General features: G+C 37.5%; 10 protein-coding genes and 1 non-coding gene across 11 annotated transcripts; 4 read left to right on the top strand and 7 right to left on the bottom strand.

Annotated features, from left to right (window-relative positions):
- Window positions 1–535: 535 nt before the first annotated feature.
- L201_006667 (uncharacterized protein) lies at window positions 536–1804 on the bottom strand (the record flags this gene model as incomplete). The annotated part of the gene is made up of 5 exons (XM_066222385.1): window positions 536–828; window positions 929–1105; window positions 1204–1383; window positions 1510–1669; window positions 1757–1804. The coding sequence occupies 5 exons, from the start codon at window positions 1802–1804 to the stop codon at window positions 536–538; spliced, it is 858 nt and encodes a 285-aa protein (XP_066078482.1).
- Window positions 1805–2546: 742 nt separating this feature from the next.
- L201_006666 lies at window positions 2547–2617 on the bottom strand. Its single transcript has one exon. It is a non-coding gene; the product is annotated as a tRNA-Gly (tRNA).
- Window positions 2618–2879: 262 nt separating this feature from the next.
- Window positions 2880–4030, bottom strand: L201_006665 (uncharacterized protein; the record flags this gene model as incomplete). The annotated part of the gene is made up of 4 exons (XM_066222384.1): window positions 2880–3118; window positions 3247–3463; window positions 3523–3818; window positions 3883–4030. 4 exons carry the CDS (start codon window positions 4028–4030, stop codon window positions 2880–2882), a joined length of 900 nt encoding a protein of 299 aa, XP_066078481.1.
- Window positions 4031–4510: 480 nt separating this feature from the next.
- L201_006664 (uncharacterized protein) lies at window positions 4511–5893 on the top strand (the record flags this gene model as incomplete). Its single annotated transcript, XM_066222383.1, has 1 exon — window positions 4511–5893. One exon carries the CDS (start codon window positions 4511–4513, stop codon window positions 5891–5893), a length of 1383 nt encoding a protein of 460 aa, XP_066078480.1.
- A 587-nt stretch (window positions 5894–6480) lies between these two features.
- Window positions 6481–7470, bottom strand: L201_006663 (Fe-S protein assembly co-chaperone HscB; the record flags this gene model as incomplete). Its single annotated transcript, XM_066222382.1, has 3 exons — window positions 6481–6620; window positions 6740–6881; window positions 6964–7470. 3 exons carry the CDS (start codon window positions 7468–7470, stop codon window positions 6481–6483), a joined length of 789 nt encoding a protein of 262 aa, XP_066078479.1.
- A 586-nt stretch (window positions 7471–8056) lies between these two features.
- On the bottom strand, window positions 8057–8991 carry L201_006662 (uncharacterized protein; the record flags this gene model as incomplete). The annotated part of the gene is made up of 6 exons (XM_066222381.1): window positions 8057–8094; window positions 8163–8216; window positions 8291–8353; window positions 8514–8700; window positions 8793–8892; window positions 8960–8991. 6 exons carry the CDS (start codon window positions 8989–8991, stop codon window positions 8057–8059), a joined length of 474 nt encoding a protein of 157 aa, XP_066078478.1.
- A 651-nt stretch (window positions 8992–9642) lies between these two features.
- Window positions 9643–10668, top strand: L201_006661 (uncharacterized protein; the record flags this gene model as incomplete). The annotated part of the gene is made up of 5 exons (XM_066222380.1): window positions 9643–9690; window positions 9751–9784; window positions 9860–10116; window positions 10442–10482; window positions 10560–10668. 5 exons carry the CDS (start codon window positions 9643–9645, stop codon window positions 10666–10668), a joined length of 489 nt encoding a protein of 162 aa, XP_066078477.1.
- A 327-nt stretch (window positions 10669–10995) lies between these two features.
- Window positions 10996–12070, bottom strand: L201_006660 (uncharacterized protein; the record flags this gene model as incomplete). The annotated part of the gene is made up of 4 exons (XM_066222379.1): window positions 10996–11405; window positions 11463–11670; window positions 11775–11904; window positions 11967–12070. 4 exons carry the CDS (start codon window positions 12068–12070, stop codon window positions 10996–10998), a joined length of 852 nt encoding a protein of 283 aa, XP_066078476.1.
- An 804-nt stretch (window positions 12071–12874) lies between these two features.
- Window positions 12875–15057, top strand: L201_006659 (uncharacterized protein; the record flags this gene model as incomplete). Its single annotated transcript, XM_066222378.1, has 8 exons — window positions 12875–13127; window positions 13258–13265; window positions 13344–13441; window positions 13589–13901; window positions 14227–14362; window positions 14438–14532; window positions 14591–14681; window positions 14765–15057. The coding sequence occupies 8 exons, from the start codon at window positions 12875–12877 to the stop codon at window positions 15055–15057; spliced, it is 1287 nt and encodes a 428-aa protein (XP_066078475.1).
- A 1012-nt stretch (window positions 15058–16069) lies between these two features.
- L201_006658 (uncharacterized protein) lies at window positions 16070–20866 on the top strand (the record flags this gene model as incomplete). The annotated part of the gene is made up of 11 exons (XM_066222377.1): window positions 16070–16090; window positions 16343–16365; window positions 16661–16716; window positions 16809–17634; window positions 17687–19191; window positions 19264–19321; window positions 19384–19486; window positions 19552–19917; window positions 19980–20057; window positions 20146–20253; window positions 20321–20866. 11 exons carry the CDS (start codon window positions 16070–16072, stop codon window positions 20864–20866), a joined length of 3690 nt encoding a protein of 1229 aa, XP_066078474.1.
- A 385-nt stretch (window positions 20867–21251) lies between these two features.
- On the bottom strand, window positions 21252–21894 carry L201_006657 (uncharacterized protein; the record flags this gene model as incomplete). The annotated part of the gene is made up of 4 exons (XM_066222376.1): window positions 21252–21284; window positions 21378–21451; window positions 21556–21716; window positions 21845–21894. 4 exons carry the CDS (start codon window positions 21892–21894, stop codon window positions 21252–21254), a joined length of 318 nt encoding a protein of 105 aa, XP_066078473.1.
- Window positions 21895–23087: the final 1193 nt, after the last annotated feature.

Below are 23087 nucleotides of genomic sequence, written 5' to 3'. Positions count from 1 at the left end.
CTTTTCACCTTGATATCAGTATTCTCCAAATTGGGTAGGTTTTTTGTATGGCTGAACATCATTTTAGTCGTTGCTTATACTTCACAGCAATGATTAAGCTCTCATCGGCAAGGCAATCCAACAATAAAAGGTAGAAGGATTCAGCTCTATTAGAATGACATTATCGAGATTAAGGAAAATTAACACATTTTTTTTCCATAGCTGATTAAGCAACCGGAATTTTGATCGGTGCCTGAAAATCCAGATTGCTTCAAGCTAGCAAGGTATTTTGGATATTATATTATGCAAAGCATCATCGTCTCGATCTCATTGTTATGTCAAATCAAAATACGAATCTGATCAACCTTTATTGCCAGAGTCAGCTGGAATGACACTTAACTTTGATACCGTCAAGTATCTTCCGTCAAAATACGATACTATCTACAAGATAGGGATTAGCAGAAATCAAATGCATCGTCAAATTCTGGTATCTAACTATGACGAAGAAAGCTTAAACTATAAACACCTGGGATGGATAAAAACCCAAGTCATTAAATTAAGATGAGCTCCATTTCCACATTCCCCAACCCAAACCTAGGTTACTATCTACATCATTACCTTGCATATCAACTATACCAACAAACAAATCTTGCTTATTTCTTTCGTCTTCTTTTGATAATGCACCTAAAGCAACTAATAATGGATAAAAATGTTCATTTGTTGGATGAGCTTGTTTATATATTGGTGATTTGATTGCATCTAATATTGATGATTTTGGATCAGATGATTCCAGGGAATCTGATACTGCTTTAAGGAAGGGCTTTGTATACGGCATGGATGAGCCGGTAACTAGAGGAGGTTTAAATTCCATATCAGTATATGATCCATATTCGAAGTGAAAAAGAAGAATTCAATAGATCAGAGTTGAAACAACCATGATTAAACTCACAAAGATCACGTAAATTATGTACGACTTGCCCAGTAGCCACAATTGTATACCCATCCTCTTTAACTCGTGATAAAGCTTCACCTAATCTGATAGATGACTTTGGATCTGAAGAAGCAGGTAAAGAAACTTGAATTATTGGTATCGTAGTTGTTTCACCAAGAGCAGCTCTGAATGGTACTGTAAAACACCGAAAAATCGTCAGTGATAAAGGTATTTTTTCTCGTTGAAACATGATTGCACTTCATTCTTATGGCAATACAACATATTGTACTCACCCCATACACCATGATCAAAACCCCTATCCTCCCTTGTGATTGAGATCCCACCTTCTTTCAAGGCATTCAGAACAGACGATTCGATTTCTTGATCAAATGCTGATTGGAACTTCAATTCGTAAAATCGTTGAGGGAAATTATAAAAATCGTATATCAATGGATTCTTATTGTTTGAATTGACTATTTTTAATATAGTAGTAGGAAATTGGGAAATCAGTCAATCACCAAGATTTGTCTCGTTACATTCGATTTGAGAAGCAAATGCCAAGAAGCAGAGATAACCCAATTGGATTAACAGGGACTTACCAACCACATCATTAGGTGATTTGAAACTTGATTCATCCTCATTCTCCCAATGTGCTGAAACACATACTATCCCCTTTGAAAGATTCTCTTCAATCATCTTACCAAATTTTTGCCATGCTTTATAAGGTGAAGAGGAATATTGCTCAATTGTAGGCGGACCCTATAGACACATTTAAGTGGGACAGAGACGCAACCTAGGTTAGCTATAACAGACACGTATAGGGGAGCTGAGATGATCTCAACTTACGCCATGGGATAGGAAGTAGACATCACCCTTCTTCGTTTGATTAACCATTTTTTCAGTCAATGTTTCGATATCTGTATGGGAGGTCGATTGAAATATAGATCTAACACCTCTGAATGACTTGAACAGCCTAGAAGAAGCTTCTATACCTGACTTGAGAGATGATATAGTGCCTTGTCCTGATAGATTGATAGAGAAGAATAAGATCAATATTGATAAGGTGAAAAGTATGATTGTCCTTAAATTACCAAACATAGACACAAATAAGTAAAGCTTATCTATCTGACTTTGCAAGGTGTATTGGCTGTATTGTGGTGGAAGTATACGCGATATATCAATGTAAGAATATACTACCTCGCTATCAATGAGCTGTTTATACTTTGTTACATGGTATGTTGATTGATACAATAGCTGACAAATACATGAGGTTTCCTATCAATATCTTGTTATTCGGTATTGCTGTTTTCCCCTTTTTTATTACGGTGAAATGGTGTCATTCCGTCGGAATTAGCGGAACATGATTAGATTGTGCCTTCTATTAAAGAAAGTTTTCTCAGAATTGACTAATCAGTTTTTGTTCCGTTGGTAACATCTTAAGAATACATTCTAAAAAGCGATTCATCCTTTTCATTCCGAATCGCCGAGTCGAGTATCGCCTGACCAGGACCGAGGTAGGGGACCATTTGAGTATCTCGAGAACCGTGATTTCGTGATGCCCATTTTCCACATGCACAAAACAAGTCAACAACGCTTAAGCTTTACCGAGAAAAAAACAGCACAAAACAAAAAGATATACACCGTAAGGGAGTCGAACCCTTGCCGCTACTATGGCAAAGTAGCATGATACCGTTTCACCAACGGTGTTGTAATTATTGCACGTGTTTCCCCGCGGTTTGTGTAATCTATATACATATGATCTGGTTCAATCTCCTCTGTATGTTTGCAGGACAGTTTGCTGATGGCTGTCTATACAATTGCTTGCTATTTGCTACATACCTCAGTGAAGTATACTTACAAACATATACATGATATACACAATACCAGCTCCTTCAGCTACGTATACAACAAAGCTATTAATACATACAGCTCTTTTATACAACATTGTCGTAACCTCAAGGTAACATCTTTATTGATAATCCCATCCAAACCTCTTCTTCCATAGTTTCTTGGTTACTTCGAGACCATCACCCACTTTTTCATCTCCAGCAGCATCATTATGATTCAAAAAGGCACCTAGAACCTTTTCGGTATCTGATTTGTAACGAATATGATGTAATTGATGAGTATGCCATGCTAAATCTATATCTAACCTAGGTACAAGGAAATAACGTGATTGAGTTGATTGCATCAGGTCGAGCCATGCATCTAAGGTAGATTTGGTCAGCTCATACTGGGTATCGTGTGAGAATTAAGCTTTCAAGAACGGATGTATAGCGATTGTAGGTGATATTTTAGGAGAGCAATTAAGGTGAATAAGGTAATTCTGAACTTACGATACAGTACAATCGAAAATTGTAATTCCATCAAACCCTTTCCCCAATAAGCATCATTCAACCACCCGATCCTTTTCATATTACCTATAAATTTTGCTTGTCTCTCTATCGCTTTGCCTATATCTTCATATGACCACACACTTTGTTTGAGTTTTACCTCTTGATCGGCGTTTATAGGTTGGTAAGTCAATAAGGTGTTTTGACGAATTGCCATGGCCTGAAGGAAGATATTTCATCAACCATTGATCTGCCTGAATCGTCGAAAGGAGAACTTACAACTGCGCTTAAAGGAAAATCCAATCCCTCTAAATTACTATATGCCCCAGCTATATCTTTATTGTATATAGTCGGATTGAGTAGATGTGTATGCCAGGCCATCAATATCTCTAAACTAGGTAATTCCTCATGGGTCAAATGCATGCCAGTTTTTCGTGAATTTATTGTATGTTGAGCCCAATAGGCATAAGCTTTGGCCGACTGTTGACAAAGATTGGTGAAACTATTGATATCAGCCGAGGGTAGAGAATTTTGAAGACTCGATAAGGCAGATAAGAAAGTTAAATGGTCTTTTGCTACAGCAATATAAAGCGTCAGTCTTCCCGATCATATTGTGATAATGATACAAAAATCACTTACTTTCTTGTAAACTGACAAATGGTTTCACATTCTGATCACCTATCTGGATCTTTGTAGGTAGTCCAGTTGTTTGATCATAACTCTCGAGGGGTACATCTAAGATAGAAGATTTGACTTGTCGTTTACGAAACAGGTTGAGCGATACCATATTGCGTTTAGTTAGTCAGATACAGATGATTCGGTCAATGTCTGTAATTGAAGATATATATCAGCAAAGTCAAGAAGCAACGCTATGGTTTCCTGATATTGGTGAGCTCTTCATGTTATCTGAGTATACTCTGAATGCACACGTTGTTGTGAAGACGTGAAGACTGGATGTATATTTACTTGAAATCAAACAAGCTAAGCTGTGCCGGAATTTGTGGTCGAGGTTGATAACCGGAAACCAAACAATAATCAGCATTGCATGACGTAAGTGAATAGCACGTGGTCTGTAATCATGGTTGAATTTGCCACCCAAGCAAGCAATGACTGTATTTCGAGGGTAGAGTAAAAGCTCTTCCTCTTCTTGCTTTAAACAGCCTATTTTGAATATATCAATTCAAACACGGTCCACATCACAGGTTATTGGAACGAAGAGCTCAATGTGCTGACTCTATGTCCTTGGCTCGATGGTAGTTGTTCCAATATGACGGAGTTGAGACCTTATAGAGCAGGTTTAGGTTTACCACAAGCTATAATAATTAGATCTAATCCTGGTGAAAGTTCTAGGTTACCTGAGATAAGGCATTACCAAGATGAAAATGATGATTACGAAAATATCCTTGAAGTGAATACGGACTTTGGTCAAGTCAATCAAAACATATCGAATGCTTATGCTAATCGCATACGAACACAACCTTATGACAATAGTAACCAAATTGAAAACGATGGATTATCGAAAACAAAAATATGGAAAGAATGGAATATAAATCCAACTTTACATGGACCATCTAAATTAGTTTTACCTCCCAAATTTGTTGTTTCATCTTCAAATTATGATGAATTAGGTAGATCATTAAATGATGGTATTGATGTTTCTGTATCTGCAGCAAAGGACAGTGAAACAGGTAAAGAGAAAGAAAGTGGTAATAGTGTTTCTGATTGGTATTCTACTTTAGCTAGTAGTTCGAGTAGCAGGAGTAATACTCCTGCGATGGACAACAGCCTAAATGTAGAAGCTGGACCATCTACCCAACGAGATCACAAATTAGCCACAATTTCCAATATCACAATACCAGAAACAGATACAAGAAAACCTTTGAGGGTACATTCCAAAGATTGGTTCATCCGTCGAGCATTATTGCACAGCTCCAATAGTCTAGAATCGTCATCAACACGTACAACATCAACATCAATAGGATCGTTAATAAACATTCAACCAAATTCTAAACCTAAGAAGATTGAACCCCAATATGTCTTGGGTCCGAATAATAAAGGATATGCAATTTTGAAAGACAAATTAGGTTGGAATGGTGGTGGTCTAGGCAAACCTTTAGGTTGGGAAGAAGAATTATCGTTGCGAGGAGAATCCTCAACCTCAACATCAAATACAATCACAAAGAATGATGTTAAGGGTAAAGGGAAGCAGAAAGAAGATGAAGAAGGGAAAGAAGAACAACTTCCAAAGGGAATTATAGAGTTAGATGATAATGGAAATCAAATTGTTGATTTAACTTTATCTTCTGACGATGATGCAGATGATGATCATTCACATTCAGACATAGATGATCTTGCTATGAACAAAGAGATAAATTATGGACCAGGTAGAACAGCACCTATATCAACACAACTGAAATTAGATCGTAAAGGCTTAGGGCATTCTTTTAGTAACAGTAATAAATCAAAATCAAAAGTAACACATACTCATCGAGAAATCGAGATGGCCAGAAAGAGATCGACTCATGGAAATGATCCGAAAAAAGGACATGGAAAAGGTCTAGAATTAGGTAAAAAAGGGAAAATAAAATGGAAAGAATGGGAAAAGAATGATAGAGATGAAAGAAGAGCTATAAAAGCTGCTTTAGGATAAAAGTGTGTAACGTATATATGTATATCATTGGTAACTTCTTCTTCCAATCCGTAAATTGTCTGAGCGGAAATAAAACCCTTTATTTGTCATGTTGTAATAGTAATAGTATTTTAGCTTTAGCATAAAATAGAATTCAGCAAAAGTATAATATAGAGTGCATATCAATGATCATAACCAACTGTATGTATCTGTAACCAACGTCAATGACTGACTTCCGGTTCACCCCCGTGTCCGCTTTGCTGCATGTCGTAGCATAAGGGCAGAGAAGTGGAAATTGATTGAGAATTTTGTTTTGGCTATAGCTAACGCCTCATCGTACGAAAGCATCTATCGTTCTGCATAAATGACAACTTTGAAAGCATACCACTCAATTGCTCTGTTGAAATGCATAGGTTGTTGTGTTGGAACAAGCTGCACAAAAAATACATGAGTTTGTATGGTAAATTCCACATGGTTTGTATGGATCTGAACCGGAAAAGGGGGTGAACTGGAACTGTGTCATTGACGTTACATGTGATGATATCGATCTCGAACAATGACAATTCTTGAACGGCAAATGTAGAATTCGAGGATGTGAATAAAAGCTTTTATACAGATTTTTCCTTTGCAGCATTTTCTAAACCTTTCCAATACCTTAATTGGACAGAGAGGTTTTTAGCTTCTTCTATATTTGGTGGATTTTCACTAAATGCTTGTTCAAGCTGTTTTATTATATCTTCCACTTTTTCTATTTTATTGATGCAAAGGAAGAATTCAATCAGTTAAGCTCAAGATTCTATTCTTAAAAACGACAATCGTGACAAGATTGTATGTAATTCTGGTTTATAAAGATTTGTCTAGACTTACCATGATTGACATCACGTATCCTCTGTATTTCATCTTGACTAGCTGCTTCTTCTAATTCTTCTCTTGCTTCTAAAATTTCAGCTAACATCATTGGATCATCTATTTTATCAGTTTCATCAGTTGCTTTATTATGTATTGATAGCTATATGAGAATTTCAAGAAGAAAAAAGGTGGATCAGTCTCAGCTATAATCGATTATTGATTGATTGATTGATTGGACTTACCAAATATTCAGTTCTTTTCAATTCATCACCTAAAACATTATATGCATTATTTATCCTTCCACTTAATTCTCTTGCTTTATTTATTGTTAAATCACCTTTTGATGAAAATTTATCTGGATGTAATTCTTTTTGTCTTTTTAACCAATTTAATCTTAATTCATTTTTATTTAATTTAAATCCATTAAAATTTAAATAACTTAATTCTAAAGGTATATCTATATCATTGTTACCTTTAGACACTGGTGAAGATAAATATAATAAAGAATATAAAGATAAATTTGTAGGTAAAGGTAATAAATCTGAACAATTTGAACAAGGTGTTATATGTATCGCTATATCCTTTGAACATGATGGACAAACTCTAGAAGGTGGTGTTGGTCTTGTTTCTGTATGAGCAAATCTGACATTTCTTATTAAAGACAAAGGTCTTATTATAGGTATACTTGATCTCGATTGATTTCGAAGTAGATCAAAATTCCTATTCGATACGGTTGAAGGTAATCGCATTTTCGATAACATGGTAAAATATCTGAGTAGCTGTCTTGGAGTACTGTAGTAAATACCAGTTTTGACTTGTATTGATGTGATTCTTGTTACGCTGCAAAATTTGTCGATTGTTCTAACTAACACGAATTGCTCTTGAGTAACGCTATATGATGATTAAGATAACGATCTTAGAAATATGTACTATAATTCTAGGAATGCAAATGGCGAAATCAAAATATCCAAAATATCAATGTTCGGTATCGGTTACAACGGCCGGCCGATTCTATGACGCAGTTTGCATGTATGTTCATGATTTTTTCTGTATGCTTCTTTTATTTTCCGTTTATCGGGAATCTTGATTTATCTCAGTTCGAAAGGGGCTCGAATTCGAATGACTCTAGAAGTCGACTTCAGATATGAAAATGATCATGCTACCATATCTATGAATACCATTATGCATGCTAGAGAAGTGATATTGTAGATGGAGATTGTACAAATATTGCCTGAAAATCCCATATACAGAGAAAGGAAAAAAAAAAAGTCAGGTCAAGCCATTCTACCAGTTGCGAAAAGAAATATTGTGTATTGTCGTTGTTATGGAGCGAGATTATGCGACTGCTGGTGTTGCTGGCGCTTGTTCAGGTACTATGCATTATAAATTGTCAATACAATAGATCCCTTATTGCCGGTTTTTCAGCAGTAATATCACTTACATTGCATTTGAGGAATTGGTTGGGCGAACATTCGATTCATCAATACACCGACACCTAAGGAAGAGCAATTTGATCAGCTATGCGTCGTAATAATTGCAACTGGTTAGCTGCTGAGTCGATGGACCTACCTTCAAATACACCTAACAATATACCACAACCGACAGCTGAACCGAAAGCTGATCTTGGACCAGCTAGAAGAGTTGAGGTAATTCAATAGATTAGCTTTTGACTCCCATTTCTCGGGATATTTCCAGAATTTTTATCCTTTTTCCCAAAATGATGGCATTCCCCAAATGATCATGGATATAATAGATAGGTTCATTTAACATATGTTATCGAAAAAATACTCACCCCTTAAAGCTAAACTACCACCAGTTAAGAAACCAGCAATCATTGCATTCCATGGATCTTCTTTTTGTCTATATCCTTTTACCGCACAATCAAAAGTTGAAAATAAACCACCCCAAACACCAAAATTACCACCTAATACAGGTGCTCTTGCTTTTATTGCTGACATTGATCCAACAAATCTTTCTCCCTAAAATATTATGAAAACGCGTTGTTCAAGTCAGTAAGAATAAAATGAGGTGAATGTAGTGTTCGAATAGTCACACTTGGCTAGATACTCACCCTTGGACTATTTCTTGCTCCTTTGATACCATGCCATATACCACCACCTATAGCACCCATGGAGAAAGCACCTCCGAAATCGTTAAGAATGACATATGGACTGCAATACAATCAACATATATAAGCGATATTCCTCCGTTTTCTAGATGATTGATCCCCCAACTTACCATGGATCTCGAGAATGATCGCCGTGAGACATGATGAAAGATTAGTTGGATTAGATAGATGAATTTGATTAGAAGAGATAAGTTTGACGAAAGATGTAACTTTGATGATTTCTTGTTATGTATATATTCCCCGTAAGAATGTATTATTTTAAGGTCTGATCTGCCAGTAGGTTACGTGATACTATCACTGAATGGAAAGCTTTCACTATTGATTGTCGTCTAAGTTATATGATGTATGCTTGAAATGTATTGTATTATTATAATCTGAGATGAATCTGTGATGATTGAAAAACAGAATATTCTACTTTTTGACTTTTCGGCGGCGGATAATGTCTAAAGTCGAGTATTGTGATCTAAAAAGGGTAACTGAAATAAATTATATTTTCAAAACATATGTTCGACTTCACCTGTCAAAGATACCGGCAACGATAATCATGCAAAACTGAAATTGTTTAGGTGATTTTATGCATTCTTTTGCCATTTTTTTTTATTACAGATATATAACACCAACGGATCAAAATAATAAACAGAGGATAGCAGTTGTTCTCGTCAAGATTAAATAATAACCAAAAAAATATAGCTTAGATTTTCAGAAGCAATCGCGAGCTGTTCAAGAATAGTCAACTTCAATCAAGCCCTTGATCCCTTTTTAAACCTTCAACCCGAATTTTATCAAAGCAAATATGGCCGATTCATCTAATATAATTTTTGAAGATCGATTCACTGTAGAGGTTAGCTAATTGGTTCTCTTTCTCCTTATGGGAGTTTAGCTGACATGGTATTATCCTTAGAGTGTAGATAAAGATGGAAAGAAATTTGACAGAGGTATGTTGACCTACCTAAGTATGAGAGATATGATTTTGAAATATGCTGATGCGTTTATGGTTTTATTGTTTGTAGTATCACGTATAACGGCTCCATCACATAATTTACAAATGTCATTAACATTAGATATAGCGAATGAATTATATCCATTACAAACTGGAGAAGTATTTACATTAGCTATTGCACGTACATTAGTTCCAGAAGAATTAGTTAATGGAGATGATAACGATTCGGAAAATGGTGGTGAATCAACAAAAAAAATAAAAAGAGAATTATGGAGAAGTGAAAATATGGGTTTGGGTGAAGATTACGATTATGTCATGTTTGGTAAAGTAAGTTTAAACTTAATCCCTGTTATATCTCATCCTATATCGGTATGATGTTTCGAATAATACATTCAAGTATAAACAAGAAGAAGCGTGTATAATACGCAGGCGATGATGGTTTTCTACAGGTCCAAATAGACCATCATGCGAAAATTATGCGAGAATTAGAAGCAACATGGAAAGTTATATTAGAGGGGTACCTCGTTCCGCTTCACCAACTATATTCAGCTCAAGACGTTCAATCTCCATAAGACATATTGGCTGAGATGGGTTCGACCTAAATACTTCCTCGGATCAGATGAACTAACCTTATATTACTTGATTATGGTAGATTTACAAATTCGATGATTCGGCTCAAGGCGATAATCAAACGTAAGTCGTTAGATCCGCTTAGAAATTTCGAGATAAGATCGACAGCCTTATTGACTGACATTACCTGTCTCTCGTAGTACCGCTTATTTCTCGTTTGGTGGTTTGCTCATGGCTCTCAGAGGTTCATATAGACATCTTGCAAGTGTGGTAGTAGGAGAAAATGTATATCTACTTATGCGAAAATAGATGGGAAATACATATATCTGATTCTTTGTCTGGTCATATCGGTTTAATGCATTTATATACCCAAGTAAATACTGGTTCAGTACTCAGCACTTGAACAAACCTTTTTGCAATTCTTGAAGGAGGCGTAAATGCTATTCAAGACAGATAGGAATGAGTCACAGCGTTTTTCTCGAGAGTCGATTTACTGATTTAAATCATATACATGTCATAACAACATTGTAAGGCAGGAACTGGCAGAGTCTAAACTCGACGTTTGAGAGGTAGAATTTCGTCCTTCATAACGGTTCTCTTATAATAGTATTCTTCCTATTGATTAGGAAAATGAACCTATTGATCTTTTCTACCTTTATCTACAGATAAGGTTTTACCAATTTCCAACATTCTTGGTGGAACTTGAATTGAAGTTAACATTGAAATACCGAAACCTAAAATTGGTAAGAAAATCAAAAACGTGATCAATAAAGAAGTAATTATTGGTGTAGTTAATAATTGAACTCTTTCTAATAATGGTGCATCTTTTGAAGGTATAGTTGAATTGTGTTTGGAAGGTGATGATGTTGATGTAGAAGTTGGTGCGGAAAATGTTGTTGTAGCTGATGCTGAATGTGTTATATGTGTTGGAAATGGTCTTTCTTGTCTCTTTTCTTGTTGTGATGATGATGATGATGGAGTGGATCCACTACCGGTAAGTAATAATATATATGGTTCGGATAGATCTGAAGGTAAAGTTGGGAAAGCTACGAATATAACCAATAAGTTGGCTTGTCTAACGTTGTTTATATTCCTTAACTTACATTCATCCCGAGACGATTCAAGCACAATCACGCTCTTCTCTCCCTCTACACATTCATCAAATGATGATACTATCTTAGCATCACAAGATTCTGCCCAACTTTCTAGACCATTATTCAATCCTCTCTTTTGTGGTCGAGATAAATATGGGATATGTAAATGAGCATCATGGGTTGGGTAATCTAATTGAGCAAGTTGAGAAAAGTGAAGCTGCAAACAAACATTGAACAGACATATCAGTATGTCATATAAGTGATAACGAAGGTGATGAATGAAATTTGATTGATCGATTGGCGGATATTGTGACCACTCACATTATCTCTATTAACAACAACGACATTCTCCCAATCACATCCTAAACTTGATAATTTACCATATACTTCTTCCGCAGGTTGTAAAGCTGATCCAGATAAAAATCTTGAAGCATCCTCAAAGACTCGACTTCTATTAGAGAGCTTACATTATCAGCTACGAAAATAACATTTCAACATTAGCTGATCACTCACGGATCGGTATTCCAAAGTAAGAAAGGTGAAGTATCTTTAAAAGCTAAAGCTGGTGAAGCTAATAAAGCGGCAACAATGATCGATCTAGAGCTAGTTGATCTCATCTTGAAACCACTTGGCGTACACTCTAGGTAGAAAAGAGGGTAAACAGGATAGTGGGAAGATACTGTAATCTTGAATCTCTATTTAACAGATCCCCAAAATGCATTCAATTGACAAAGGTGACCAAACGTTTCGGAGAACGATGCGCCGTCATCTAGAGGTCGATGCTTGATGTGCCACCACTCATGCCTATTTGTTCGCCAGGAAATGGATAAATAGGCATGAAGGCGGTTCATTCCAGCGGGAAGACAAGTCGCGTCGATAATAACGCCGATGGGATTTCCGGAATAGGCATTTAATAGAATTTAATGTTGATATGATAGATCGAGGCGTCATAGGGCATTGGTAAAGTATTTGGTTTAACCGATTATAGTAACAGACAGGTGTAGTCTACTCATCTAATAAGCTAACCCCATAACAACAATATAGCCTTAGCCCATCATCACCATCTTCCCCCTCATTCCTCCCTCATCTTTACATCTCCATCTTCTCTCAATTATATACCACATCGCCATAACACCGTATCAACTGACTTGTAGGCTATCCATTATTTACTGACTCTGTACTTGTACTAAAGCTGATCTGATTATTGATATTATTGCATAGCTTCATTCATCCTCGAGGAAACAAGTTGAATAACGAGGAATAACAATAATATCATCATAAACCGAATATCACTTGGTCATACGAGTAACCTAACGCGTCTTTCATTTCATATATCCACCAAGTAAGTGCATCTAATTCTAAGTCGATCACAAGCAAAACTATGGAGCCATGCTGACGGTTCATTTTTACCCATTGCAGATATGTCAGCTGAAGAAGCAACTTCACCTGTAGACGCGTCTACCTCCGCTGCTGAAGTACCAGCATCAACTGAGAAACCAAAATCAGCTTCACCATCTAAAAAACCACCTTCATCAAAACCTAGAGGTAGACCTTCAACAGGTGGTGCAGCAGGAGCATCTAAGAAAGCTTCTGCTCCACCAACAAATGATGATAAGAGTACTTTTGACAATGGGGATATCGTTTTGGCTAGATTAAGAGGTTATCCTCCTTGGCGTGAGTCCAGATAACCCTTTCTTTTGGACCGGCTAGCTGTATGAGCCTTATTATATTGGACAACAACTTCCTCAAACCGACTGGTAAGGAAAATTGCTGATGCCGGCGATATGTAACATTTTGATTTTAGCTGCTAGAGTGAGTTTCCTTGTGCTTTGTATTGTCATTTGACCAAATATGGGGAAAACTGCTGATTAATACGTCTTTATCTTCCAGATTGTCGATCCTGATACTCTTCCCCGTAACGTTTTGAAGCAGAGACCAGGAAAGAACCCTTCCATTTATTGTTGTCAATTCTTCCCTGTCGGTGACTTGTGAGTTATATCATATTTATCGATTTTCACCCAAAATGCCCCTTGCTTCATCAAATCTTGTCAACAATCCTCATAATTGCAATATGCCATTTCATCGATTTTCAACTAGACTAACTATTCATGCTGATTATTATATATCTACTATAGCTCATGGCTCCAATCCAAAGAAATCAAACCATTGACTTCATCAGAAATCTCTTCATATCTCAACGAATCCCACCGAAAAGGATCTGGTGCTTTAAAGAGTGCTTATGAAACCGCTAAAGATCCAAGAGAGTGGGATCGTAAGCAAGCGAATATTCAACAAGCTCAAGAAGATGCTGAAAATGAAGTTGATGTAGATGAATTAGAAGATGAGGAAGATGAAGAGGATGAAGAAAATAATACAGGTGGTAAAAGAAAAAGAGCAGCACCGGAAAAGAAGAAAGCGGGTAAAAAAGCCAAAACAACTAAATCAAAAGTGAGTAAAACGAAATCCTGCTTTTTTTCTTTTTCAACGATCGTCCTGCTTTATCAAGAGTATGTGTAGAGTGTAGAGAGAAGGGCTGGAAAAGTAGATAATGAAGATTGCGGTAGGGTAAAATAGTGATTGGTGAACATTTAGGTTGTAGGGCTATCTTTTCGAGAACGGCGAGATGAGATTGGGCGGAAGTTTCGGACTAATCCTGCTGTGATTCTGGTGACTTATAAGAAAATGAGTTTACTGCGCCTTGAGCCGGGCTCGTTGAGTTATAGCTACGCCAGAACTACCAAACAAGATGCTAATCACTGAAATCGATATACAGGCTGAAGTTGAGGATGAAGATGAAGCTCCCAAATCCAAGGCTAAAGCTAAACCCGCCGCTAAAGCAAAAGCATCCACTGCTAAAGGCGGTAAACCACCAGTATCTAAACCCGAAAACCAAGAACCTGCAGATGATGGTGAGTGAAACAACATGCTATCCGTTTGCAGAACCGATCGTAACTTGAATTTTCGCTAATTATATGCTATATCAGATCCTCTCGCATCGAATCCTGAGTGTATCAAAGTAAAGGACTGGAGACACAAACTTCAACGTGCATTCTTGAGCAAATCTCTCCCATCTGCTGAAGTAAGTTGGAATCGAGTAGTAGTAGGGCTTCGTGATACTGATGTATATGTGTTTTCAGGAAATGCCAACTTACGATGACATGTTCAAAACTATCGAGAACCATGACGGTATCACCATAGAGGCGTTGACATACTCTAAGATCGGTAAAGGTGAGTCGACATCCTGCTCGATCAGGTATTCCAGTACATTCGATATCTGCAGCCAGCTAAACCCCTTTCCTTTCTATTCATAGTGATGAAGAAGATCATGACTCTCACTGAAATCCCTCGAAACGAAGAATTCAAGATTACAGATAGAGCTGCCAAATTGATGCATCAATGGACAGATTTCATCGCAGTCCATGAAAACAAAGCCAACGGTAACGGTGAAGCTTCAACAAGTGGAGAGAAAAAAGAGGAAATAGTAGATACAAAGGCTCCAGAAGAAGAAGAAAAGAAAGATGAAGAGAAACCAGTTGAAGAAGAAAAGGTAGAAGAGAAAGAGGAAGAAACTAAAGATGGTGAGAAAATCGAAGTAGATGCTTAAAGCACAATAAGCGGTGAATCAAGTTGGAGCGCATAAGCAGATCATGCAAACCGAGTAGAGAAATCTAAAAATTCAATTTACATTCATTTCATTTCATTTTGTTAAATTACGAGAAACCGTCCTCTCATTATCATTATTTTTGTCATCTTAGGGGATTGTTTCATTTTATTTCTTCTTTTCTCTATTCGTTTCTTCTGAAAAAGTAAAATCGGGAATTACAATTTGTTTGGTATGTAATTTACCTATCATTATAATACTATACCTAAAAAGTTATATGAACAGAAATTCAAATCAGGAGGTCTTTTTCCAGAAACTATGGTATAGCTACGTATTGTTGTGTGGTACTACTAACATTGATTGACGTTCCTCCTTCCTTTCATGGTATCTATAGAAAATGTGAAAAATAATCAACCCTCCTTTGTCTTCGTAAAACACACACAAGTCAGGGACAAAAGAGTACATACCTAAAGTTGAAACTCCGATAACAACGATCTAATATAGGGTTTCAAAAATACATCAACGCTGACATCAATCGTTATACATCCATGAAACATGTCGTAGCTTATGCTAAGTACCGAACCTTACTACTGGGTCCTCGTAGGTGTTCAATCACAAAGAGTGTTAACAACAAAAGTAAATCTGTGGAACTATCGAAACCTCACAACGGGTATAAGTCAATACTGAATAAGACAAAAACCAAACGAACAAAAGAGGGTTAATAAACAATAAATATCAACGATAAGTTATCTTACCATCACATCTTTAACTCTTTTCTGAAACGCACAGATCAAACAATAAATAATTTACATCATTAACCGATCTGAGCGGGTCTGGAAGAATCAAAGGTTGAGTCACTCAAAATACAATATAAACATATCATACTACTTTCTTCTTTGGGTAAAAACGACGATAATCACAGACAAACAGAATACTTGATTATCTCATCTGTTGAGCAAGATATCAAACTTCATTGCATAAGTCCCGAAAGAAGAAAACCAATTACATCGAAATCATGGGAGTTTGTTATTCTACTGTAAGTGATGATTTCCATACCTTACTTCTTATACCTTTCACACCCTATTCAAATTCTAGATCTTTACCCATCAAGACTCTCTCACCAATCACCCTCTTTTCTTCTAGACTCTCCCGGCTTTCCATAACTCGCTGACGGCTGACTATCCTTACAACTTTATCTTTTTTTTTAGCATAACTCTTTGAATTGCTGTTGTGATGATCCATGTTGTGGACAGATTTGTGATTGTTGTTGTGATAGATCTAGGTATAGATTTTATCCTTGGGGTTCAAGAGGTAAGTTCAAATTTATATCGCACGATTGATTATATCGGAAATTTAAGATCGAAAGGAGCGTGATTTAGTCGTGTTTGTCTTTTTTTTTTTCATCTTTTTTACACCTTCATACCTCGTTGATTCGGATTAACGGCGTTTCGACTTGTTCCTACACACAATTTCCTACAATCTGTATTCCCCCTTACTGCAAACGCAAGTTAGTCATTTGACTTCTTGACTACCTCTTGTATCACTCTTTTTACTATATTTATGTCATCACTGTCACTCTTTGGTCTGCCTTCTCCTCTTTGGGCAGAGTAATTATCTTCATCACCACCAACCTTTTTGTGAGGTTTCATTGGGAAAGTACCAGTAAGTCTTCTTTCAAATTATGATTGATTGAATCGACTAACCGCTGAATCACAATTAATAGGGCTAATTGTGTTCATCATCTCTCCTATCAGTGATTCCTGCGCCTATAATACCTGTATATCCACCTTCAATAACCAGACAGATAATCGTTCAACCGGCACCTATCCCACCTCCAATTATACCATATCCATCTACTATATCACAAACTTTCGTTCAACCTGTTCAAATCCCTCCTCCTACAAACTATCCTCCTCAACCTCAACAAATCTACAATTCGCCACCCCAAATACCAAGATATCCTTCTCTTCAACGACAAAAACATACAAATTACCTTGATTCTTCGCAAAATCAACAACTTGCGTCACTCCCTGTTCATATACCTAGACCGGAATCTCGAACAGATAGAAGGTATTCCACTGATCAACCCCCATATAATAGGGATGGAAGATATTCTCTAGAGGAGAGAAGACATTCGCATCAACAAGCTGAACATAGAAGATCTATCACCCCTTCACCTCGTCATACAAATAGGCCTGGAGTCCATAGATCAGCCAGTACTTCTCAGAAATTACCTGTGAGAATACCTCACCACCATCATCACTACCATCAAGCGCAAAACACTACGTCCAACGAAGAAGGAGATAGCGGATCAGTATCAGAAGAACATAGAAAGAGATACACTAGACCGATAGATCAGAGAGCTGCTAGTACTTCCGCTCAAGCAAATTATCATCACCAACATCATTCACCTGATCCGGTTTATACGAGTCCTAACGACAGAATCCCTAATCCACCTAGAAGATCCTTCGATCATTCTTCACGAGAACATCTAGAGTTTGATAATCTTCACGCTCATCGACATCAATATCGATCGTCAAGTAGACAAAGTAATCACAGACAACATGGTTCATCAGGATGGTATGATAACAGACAATAACAACCATAACAAAACTCATAATCCAGGTTCTAGGCACACGAGATCATCAAGTATATCATCCAATAAACCATCCATCAGAGGTCACGGTAGAACACCATCAACAGATCATTTGATGGTACCCGAAAGACTGGATACTTTGCCTCAAAGAAAACGAAAAGAATCACTTGATACACTGCGCAATCAACCAATCTCACATCCGCCTACTATCAATAACAATAACACTTCACGCCAGCAGATCCAACATCCTATAGCCAAAGATATGAAAACACCTATACCTCCTCAGAAAGCTTTACCTGTCAAGCAGAGCAAAGAGCTCAAAACACCAAAACCAATTCGAAAAGACTTGCCTACCGAGCAGAGAGAAGAAAGACACGACCTTATGCGTAAATTGTCGTCTACAGAAATATTATATCCTACACCTGAAGCAGCTAAAGAAGCGTTCCGGGCAGAAAGAGCAATGTTACCACCAACACAACACCGTAGACCACCTACACCCTTTACATCCTCAAGACGAAGTTCAAGTATCAAGAAAGTAGATAGTGATAGATCAATCAGATCAAGAGTATCATTCGATTCTACCAGATCGAGAGGTTCTAATAGATCAAATAGGTCTAGGAGATCTGATTTTGATGATGATTTTAGATCAGATTATGGCGATGATATGACGAATGATTGGCAGGCTTCGTTTGGCAATAACGCAAGTATCGGACCTGCAGGAGAAGCTATTGAAGTTATTGGACTAGGTAGAAAAACCCCTAGACATAGAACATTTAACGTAGGAATGTTGAAGCCTGCTTTAAGAAGTTCATCAAGAGTCGACTCGAGAGCTGAATTAAGAGAAAATCTACCTGGACCGGGGAATCAAAGAGAAAAACCTTTACCTTCTAGACCAATGTCATACGTGACGCCAATTGTAAAAAACACCATAGCTAAAGTAACTGGACCATCGACGAGAAAAACTTTAAAAAGATCATCGCATCAACCTACTGCCTCTACATCTTCGTATTCAAACGCTCCTGGGCATAGTCTTTTAGGAGCTTCAGCATCTGTCACTTCTTTGAATCGTACTCAGTCTCATTCACGTTCTCGTCATTCCAGGACTAACAATAGTATTGGAGGTGGAAGTGGTATTCGCTCACTATTCTCATCACTTTCCCTAGGTCTTAATCATTCTAACTCGACACAGAATGGGTTGAACGAAAGTCACCAAGCTGCGTCAACCATCAATGGATCGGTCAACGGATCATCTTCAATAGCAGCACCAACTAGGAATACTCGGCAACAATTGATCCTTCCTGCGGATGATCTCTATTCATACCTTCATTTCGCGGAAGTACCTTCCTGGAGTAGATGGCCCCTTAGTGGTGGTTCAAGTAAAAGAGGATTAGGTATATGGGGCGGTAAGAGATCTTTAGGATTTGATGAGATGGCTTGGGAATGGCATAGACGACTACAGCTTGCTGAAGAAGCGAGAATTAATGGTAGAATGTTGAATAGCTGGAAAAGTCACAGAGGGTGGGAAAGGGGGATCATTGATTGTAAGTGTAATATTCCTACCATGTGTGCTGTTATAAATGGCATAGACGCGTGGCTTATGGGCTACTCTGAAGGGCTACAAGAGAATATACCTAGACATCCCATTGATATAGCTAATCGTTGGGGAGCTCAGTACGTATCTTGTCGGCAATCTTTCAACGGGAAAGAACTAGCTGAATAGTGATTTTAAACAGAATATTCGCTTTACCTGCTGATGGCTTCGACACTTTGGAATTTTTCGATGATTCGATAAATCAAGCTGAAGATTTGGGGTTATTGAGCTGGATAACAGGAACAGTAAGCTACAGCATGATATCGATCTGTCATGCATACGAGCTGATCATCATACAATATTCTCACAGCTACTCCAAACAGCTGTTTCAGCGTTGCATATGCTCCGGTATACCTCATCTACATTTACATTTCATTTGATCCCTTCACCCAGACCACCTCACCTACAACAGCCACAACCACCACATCTAATGAGCGAACCACCTTCTTCTGGAAGTAAATCTCATTTCCTATGGGAAGGTTTCGGTACAATGGTATTAGTGAATAAGGTGAACGATACTGACCGAGCTATGATACTAGAAGTTAGACCCCCTTCAGTAGTCGATTCTAGTGTAATGAAAGAATTTGCAAAAGGTAAAAATGGTGAAGGATGGTGGGGATCTTACAGTGACACATGTATTGGAGAAGTTGGTCAGGCGAATCTGCTGCAAGCTCAAGTAAGTCATTACCTGAATGAATCTCCGAAACGAGTTAGTCCGTTGATACAGTGAATTTACAGGTATACGATGATTGTATTCAAAATCAAGTATATTTCTTTGCGGTTACCAATTTGAAATACTGGGTGTTCGGGCAGTTTGTGAGTGACAACTACCAAATATGATTGTGTCGTTTCAAGCGCCCATCTGGAGACGAATACCTTATGGATTCGATCGAATTTTGATTAGGCTTCCGATTACTCTCGATGTGCCGTTAGCCCGGTGATACATCGTCAAGATAGCACACCCTCTTTGATGCAATGTCTCACTGCGTGGGTGATCAGATCTGTGGATGAAGTGAGTTCAACTTCGTAGCCGTTATGAAATGCAAGTATTGAGGCTAAAATCGGCTTTGCATTTGTAGCGACCAAGGGCTTCCGACCCGCACGTCAATATAAATCCTCAACTGCCTACTCCACCAAGAGACGAACCACGAGAACGACGAAAACATCGTCGACCACCTCAATCTCACTCACACTCCCAATCCACCGATACTCCAAGTTTTTCTGAGAACACTCGATCAAGAAGATCTAATCCTGGACCCTCATTTTCTCTACCGCCAAATCCTCAAGGGTACGATTATCCAACACCTTACCCACAGCCTAACATGAGTAGCACACCAGTATATCCTAATAATGCTCAGAACGTTTATTCAATGAATGAATTTGGTAATTATGGTTTACCAGCTTATAATGATCTACCACAAAATTCAATGTCACCTTCGCCTTATAATCAACCTAATCCAGGTATGATGTATCCTCAACAATGGCACACTATTGATGGTTCCTCAAGAGCCTTCAGTCCAATGCCTGATCATGCGCATGCGGGAACACCAATGCCATATAATTTCGGTAATACTTGGTATAGCGGTGCTGGAGGTGGAATGTTCCCTTGGAATGGAATGAGGTGACCAGTCGGAATCTGAACGGTGTTCTTTCTTTCTTTGGGTTGCGAGGTCCTCCATACCTGATTATCTCGGTGTTCTTTCTGTTGATATCGGTTGCTTATTGTAAACATGCCAAAATGTAGATAACGGAGATTTATGTATCAATCCTATAATCGTTAGATTTATCATATCGATTCTTTCACTTTTATATCGCTTGTTCATGACTTAACGACATAATTAATTTCTTAAGTTTTTCTCTAGGTTATCATAAACTCCATGTATATGTTACTACTTTCATAGATCTTTGACTGTTCAAAAATGCCAAAACAATCTTTCCAAGATGAATTAATGTACATGCAGAAGAATGAGATGAGATATGGTATATACTGAATGTGACGGAATAGATATTTTAGAAACCTTTTGGATTTTCACGTAATGTTAACTGAAAAGAATTTAAAGTATTAATTAGCAAATGATCAAAGACTTTTTCCCCCATGATCTTGAATATCACATATTAGGCGAAGCAACAACTCACCCTTGTCCATTTAGGCACTTTATGCTGTGATTTTCTATAACCTCTATGATGTTTTGAAAAAGTTGTATATTTGTCTAATAGAAAACAAAGTAAGCATCGACTCAATTAGCCCCCTTTTCTCCTTGATAAAAATGTGATCGAGAATGATAATGATAGTACAGTTCAATTCTAAACTCACCTTTAGCTAACATTTCACTTTCAGTAGGTAAAGCTAAAGCTCTTTCTAAACTTTTTGTTATTATACCTGATTCTGCTACAGCTGAAATGACTGAATCTACCTGCTTCAATCTTTTACGTTGATTGGCTTTTCTTGTAGGTGATAATCTCCATGGTGTTTTCCTATTCAATTGCGTTTTATATTCATAAGATGAAATCAGTTCTCGATACTTTGGAAAATCAATTCCTTGATAGAAATGAACTGTTGACAAATTCATTATTATACAATCAAAAAAAAAAATAAAACTTACCATAAAAGACCACCTGACAGTATCGAACTTTGTCTAAAAGCTCCAAACATCTTGCGCTATTTTTGATCTTGCAGTATTGAAGTGATACACGAGTCTGATAATGAAAGATTACTTTGTATACATTTTACCAACTTCTCGAAGCAACTTTAACGATTCATCGAAGAGAAGTTCGTTAAAGCTAACGAATCAACGGAAGTATTTTTCGTTTACGTAAAAATACGAAATCATAAACTAAGAAGAAGCTAAAGGGCAAGAACTTCAGGTTAAGTTGTCAAGTTGCCATCCTGGAGATAGGTTGTAATCAAATAGTCTGCTCCAATCGTGAATTGAATATACTTGCTATCTTGCTGTTTTCTCTGCTCTGCTCGCCCCGCTTGGTCTTCCCCATCTATCTTTGACTGTTCCTTCTCCGTCCGCTTCGATTGACCTTCGTTCCTCGCTTGTCAGATTCTCCAAATTCGTCAATATACTTCTCAGCATGACAAAAAACAGTAAAGATGATCATGCACTACTCCTTTGGCCACTTCACAAATCCGCAGACTACATTTATCTCGAAGATCAACCACATAATTGTGATCCGCAAGGGAATATACATGATCCAATTCGACTCAGTTCGACAGTGACAGATACTGAATATATCGAAACAGGAAGATTTGCCGTATTAACAAAAAAGTTGGAACTATCGTTTAGCGAGGTAGGAACGCCAAATTGCGATAATCCGACAATAAATACCGAGAACAAATGCAGCTTTTACTTACAATCTTGCTCAAGATATCGTACTTATGTACCTCATACTTTAAGCTTCCACTTCAACCCACAAGATGAACATGATCTCGTGAAATGACCTCATAGATCGAAACAACGAAATCTGTTGCTGTATCATATTCGAAACGGTTGCTGACAAATTTTCAACTACTTAAAAATGCTTCGATAATCAATAAACTATAACTAAGAGACGAGTACGTGGCCTATTTAGAGTTTAAAGATAGAGGATGTGTTATAAGGTTGATATAAGCAGTATGTATGATATCCTGCGGGGATTGTTGTCGTTGAATGACGTAGATTGATGGTGATGTTTGAGTCTGGAATGATGCGACTGGGGGAATAATTGGTTGACTGGATGTTTTGGATATATTGATGTGAGTGATTTAAAGTTTGAACGATATTGATGGCAAACACAATTACAAGTGAGTGATCCTTCCCTATTGCGCCTTGACTGACTGTATCATATCGTATCCCTCCT

This window comes from Kwoniella dendrophila, chromosome 9, assembly GCF_036810415.1.
Source record: "Kwoniella dendrophila CBS 6074 chromosome 9, complete sequence".
NCBI lineage: Eukaryota > Fungi > Basidiomycota > Tremellomycetes > Tremellales > Cryptococcaceae > Kwoniella > Kwoniella dendrophila.
This window is presented reverse-complemented; position numbering and strand designations above follow the sequence as displayed.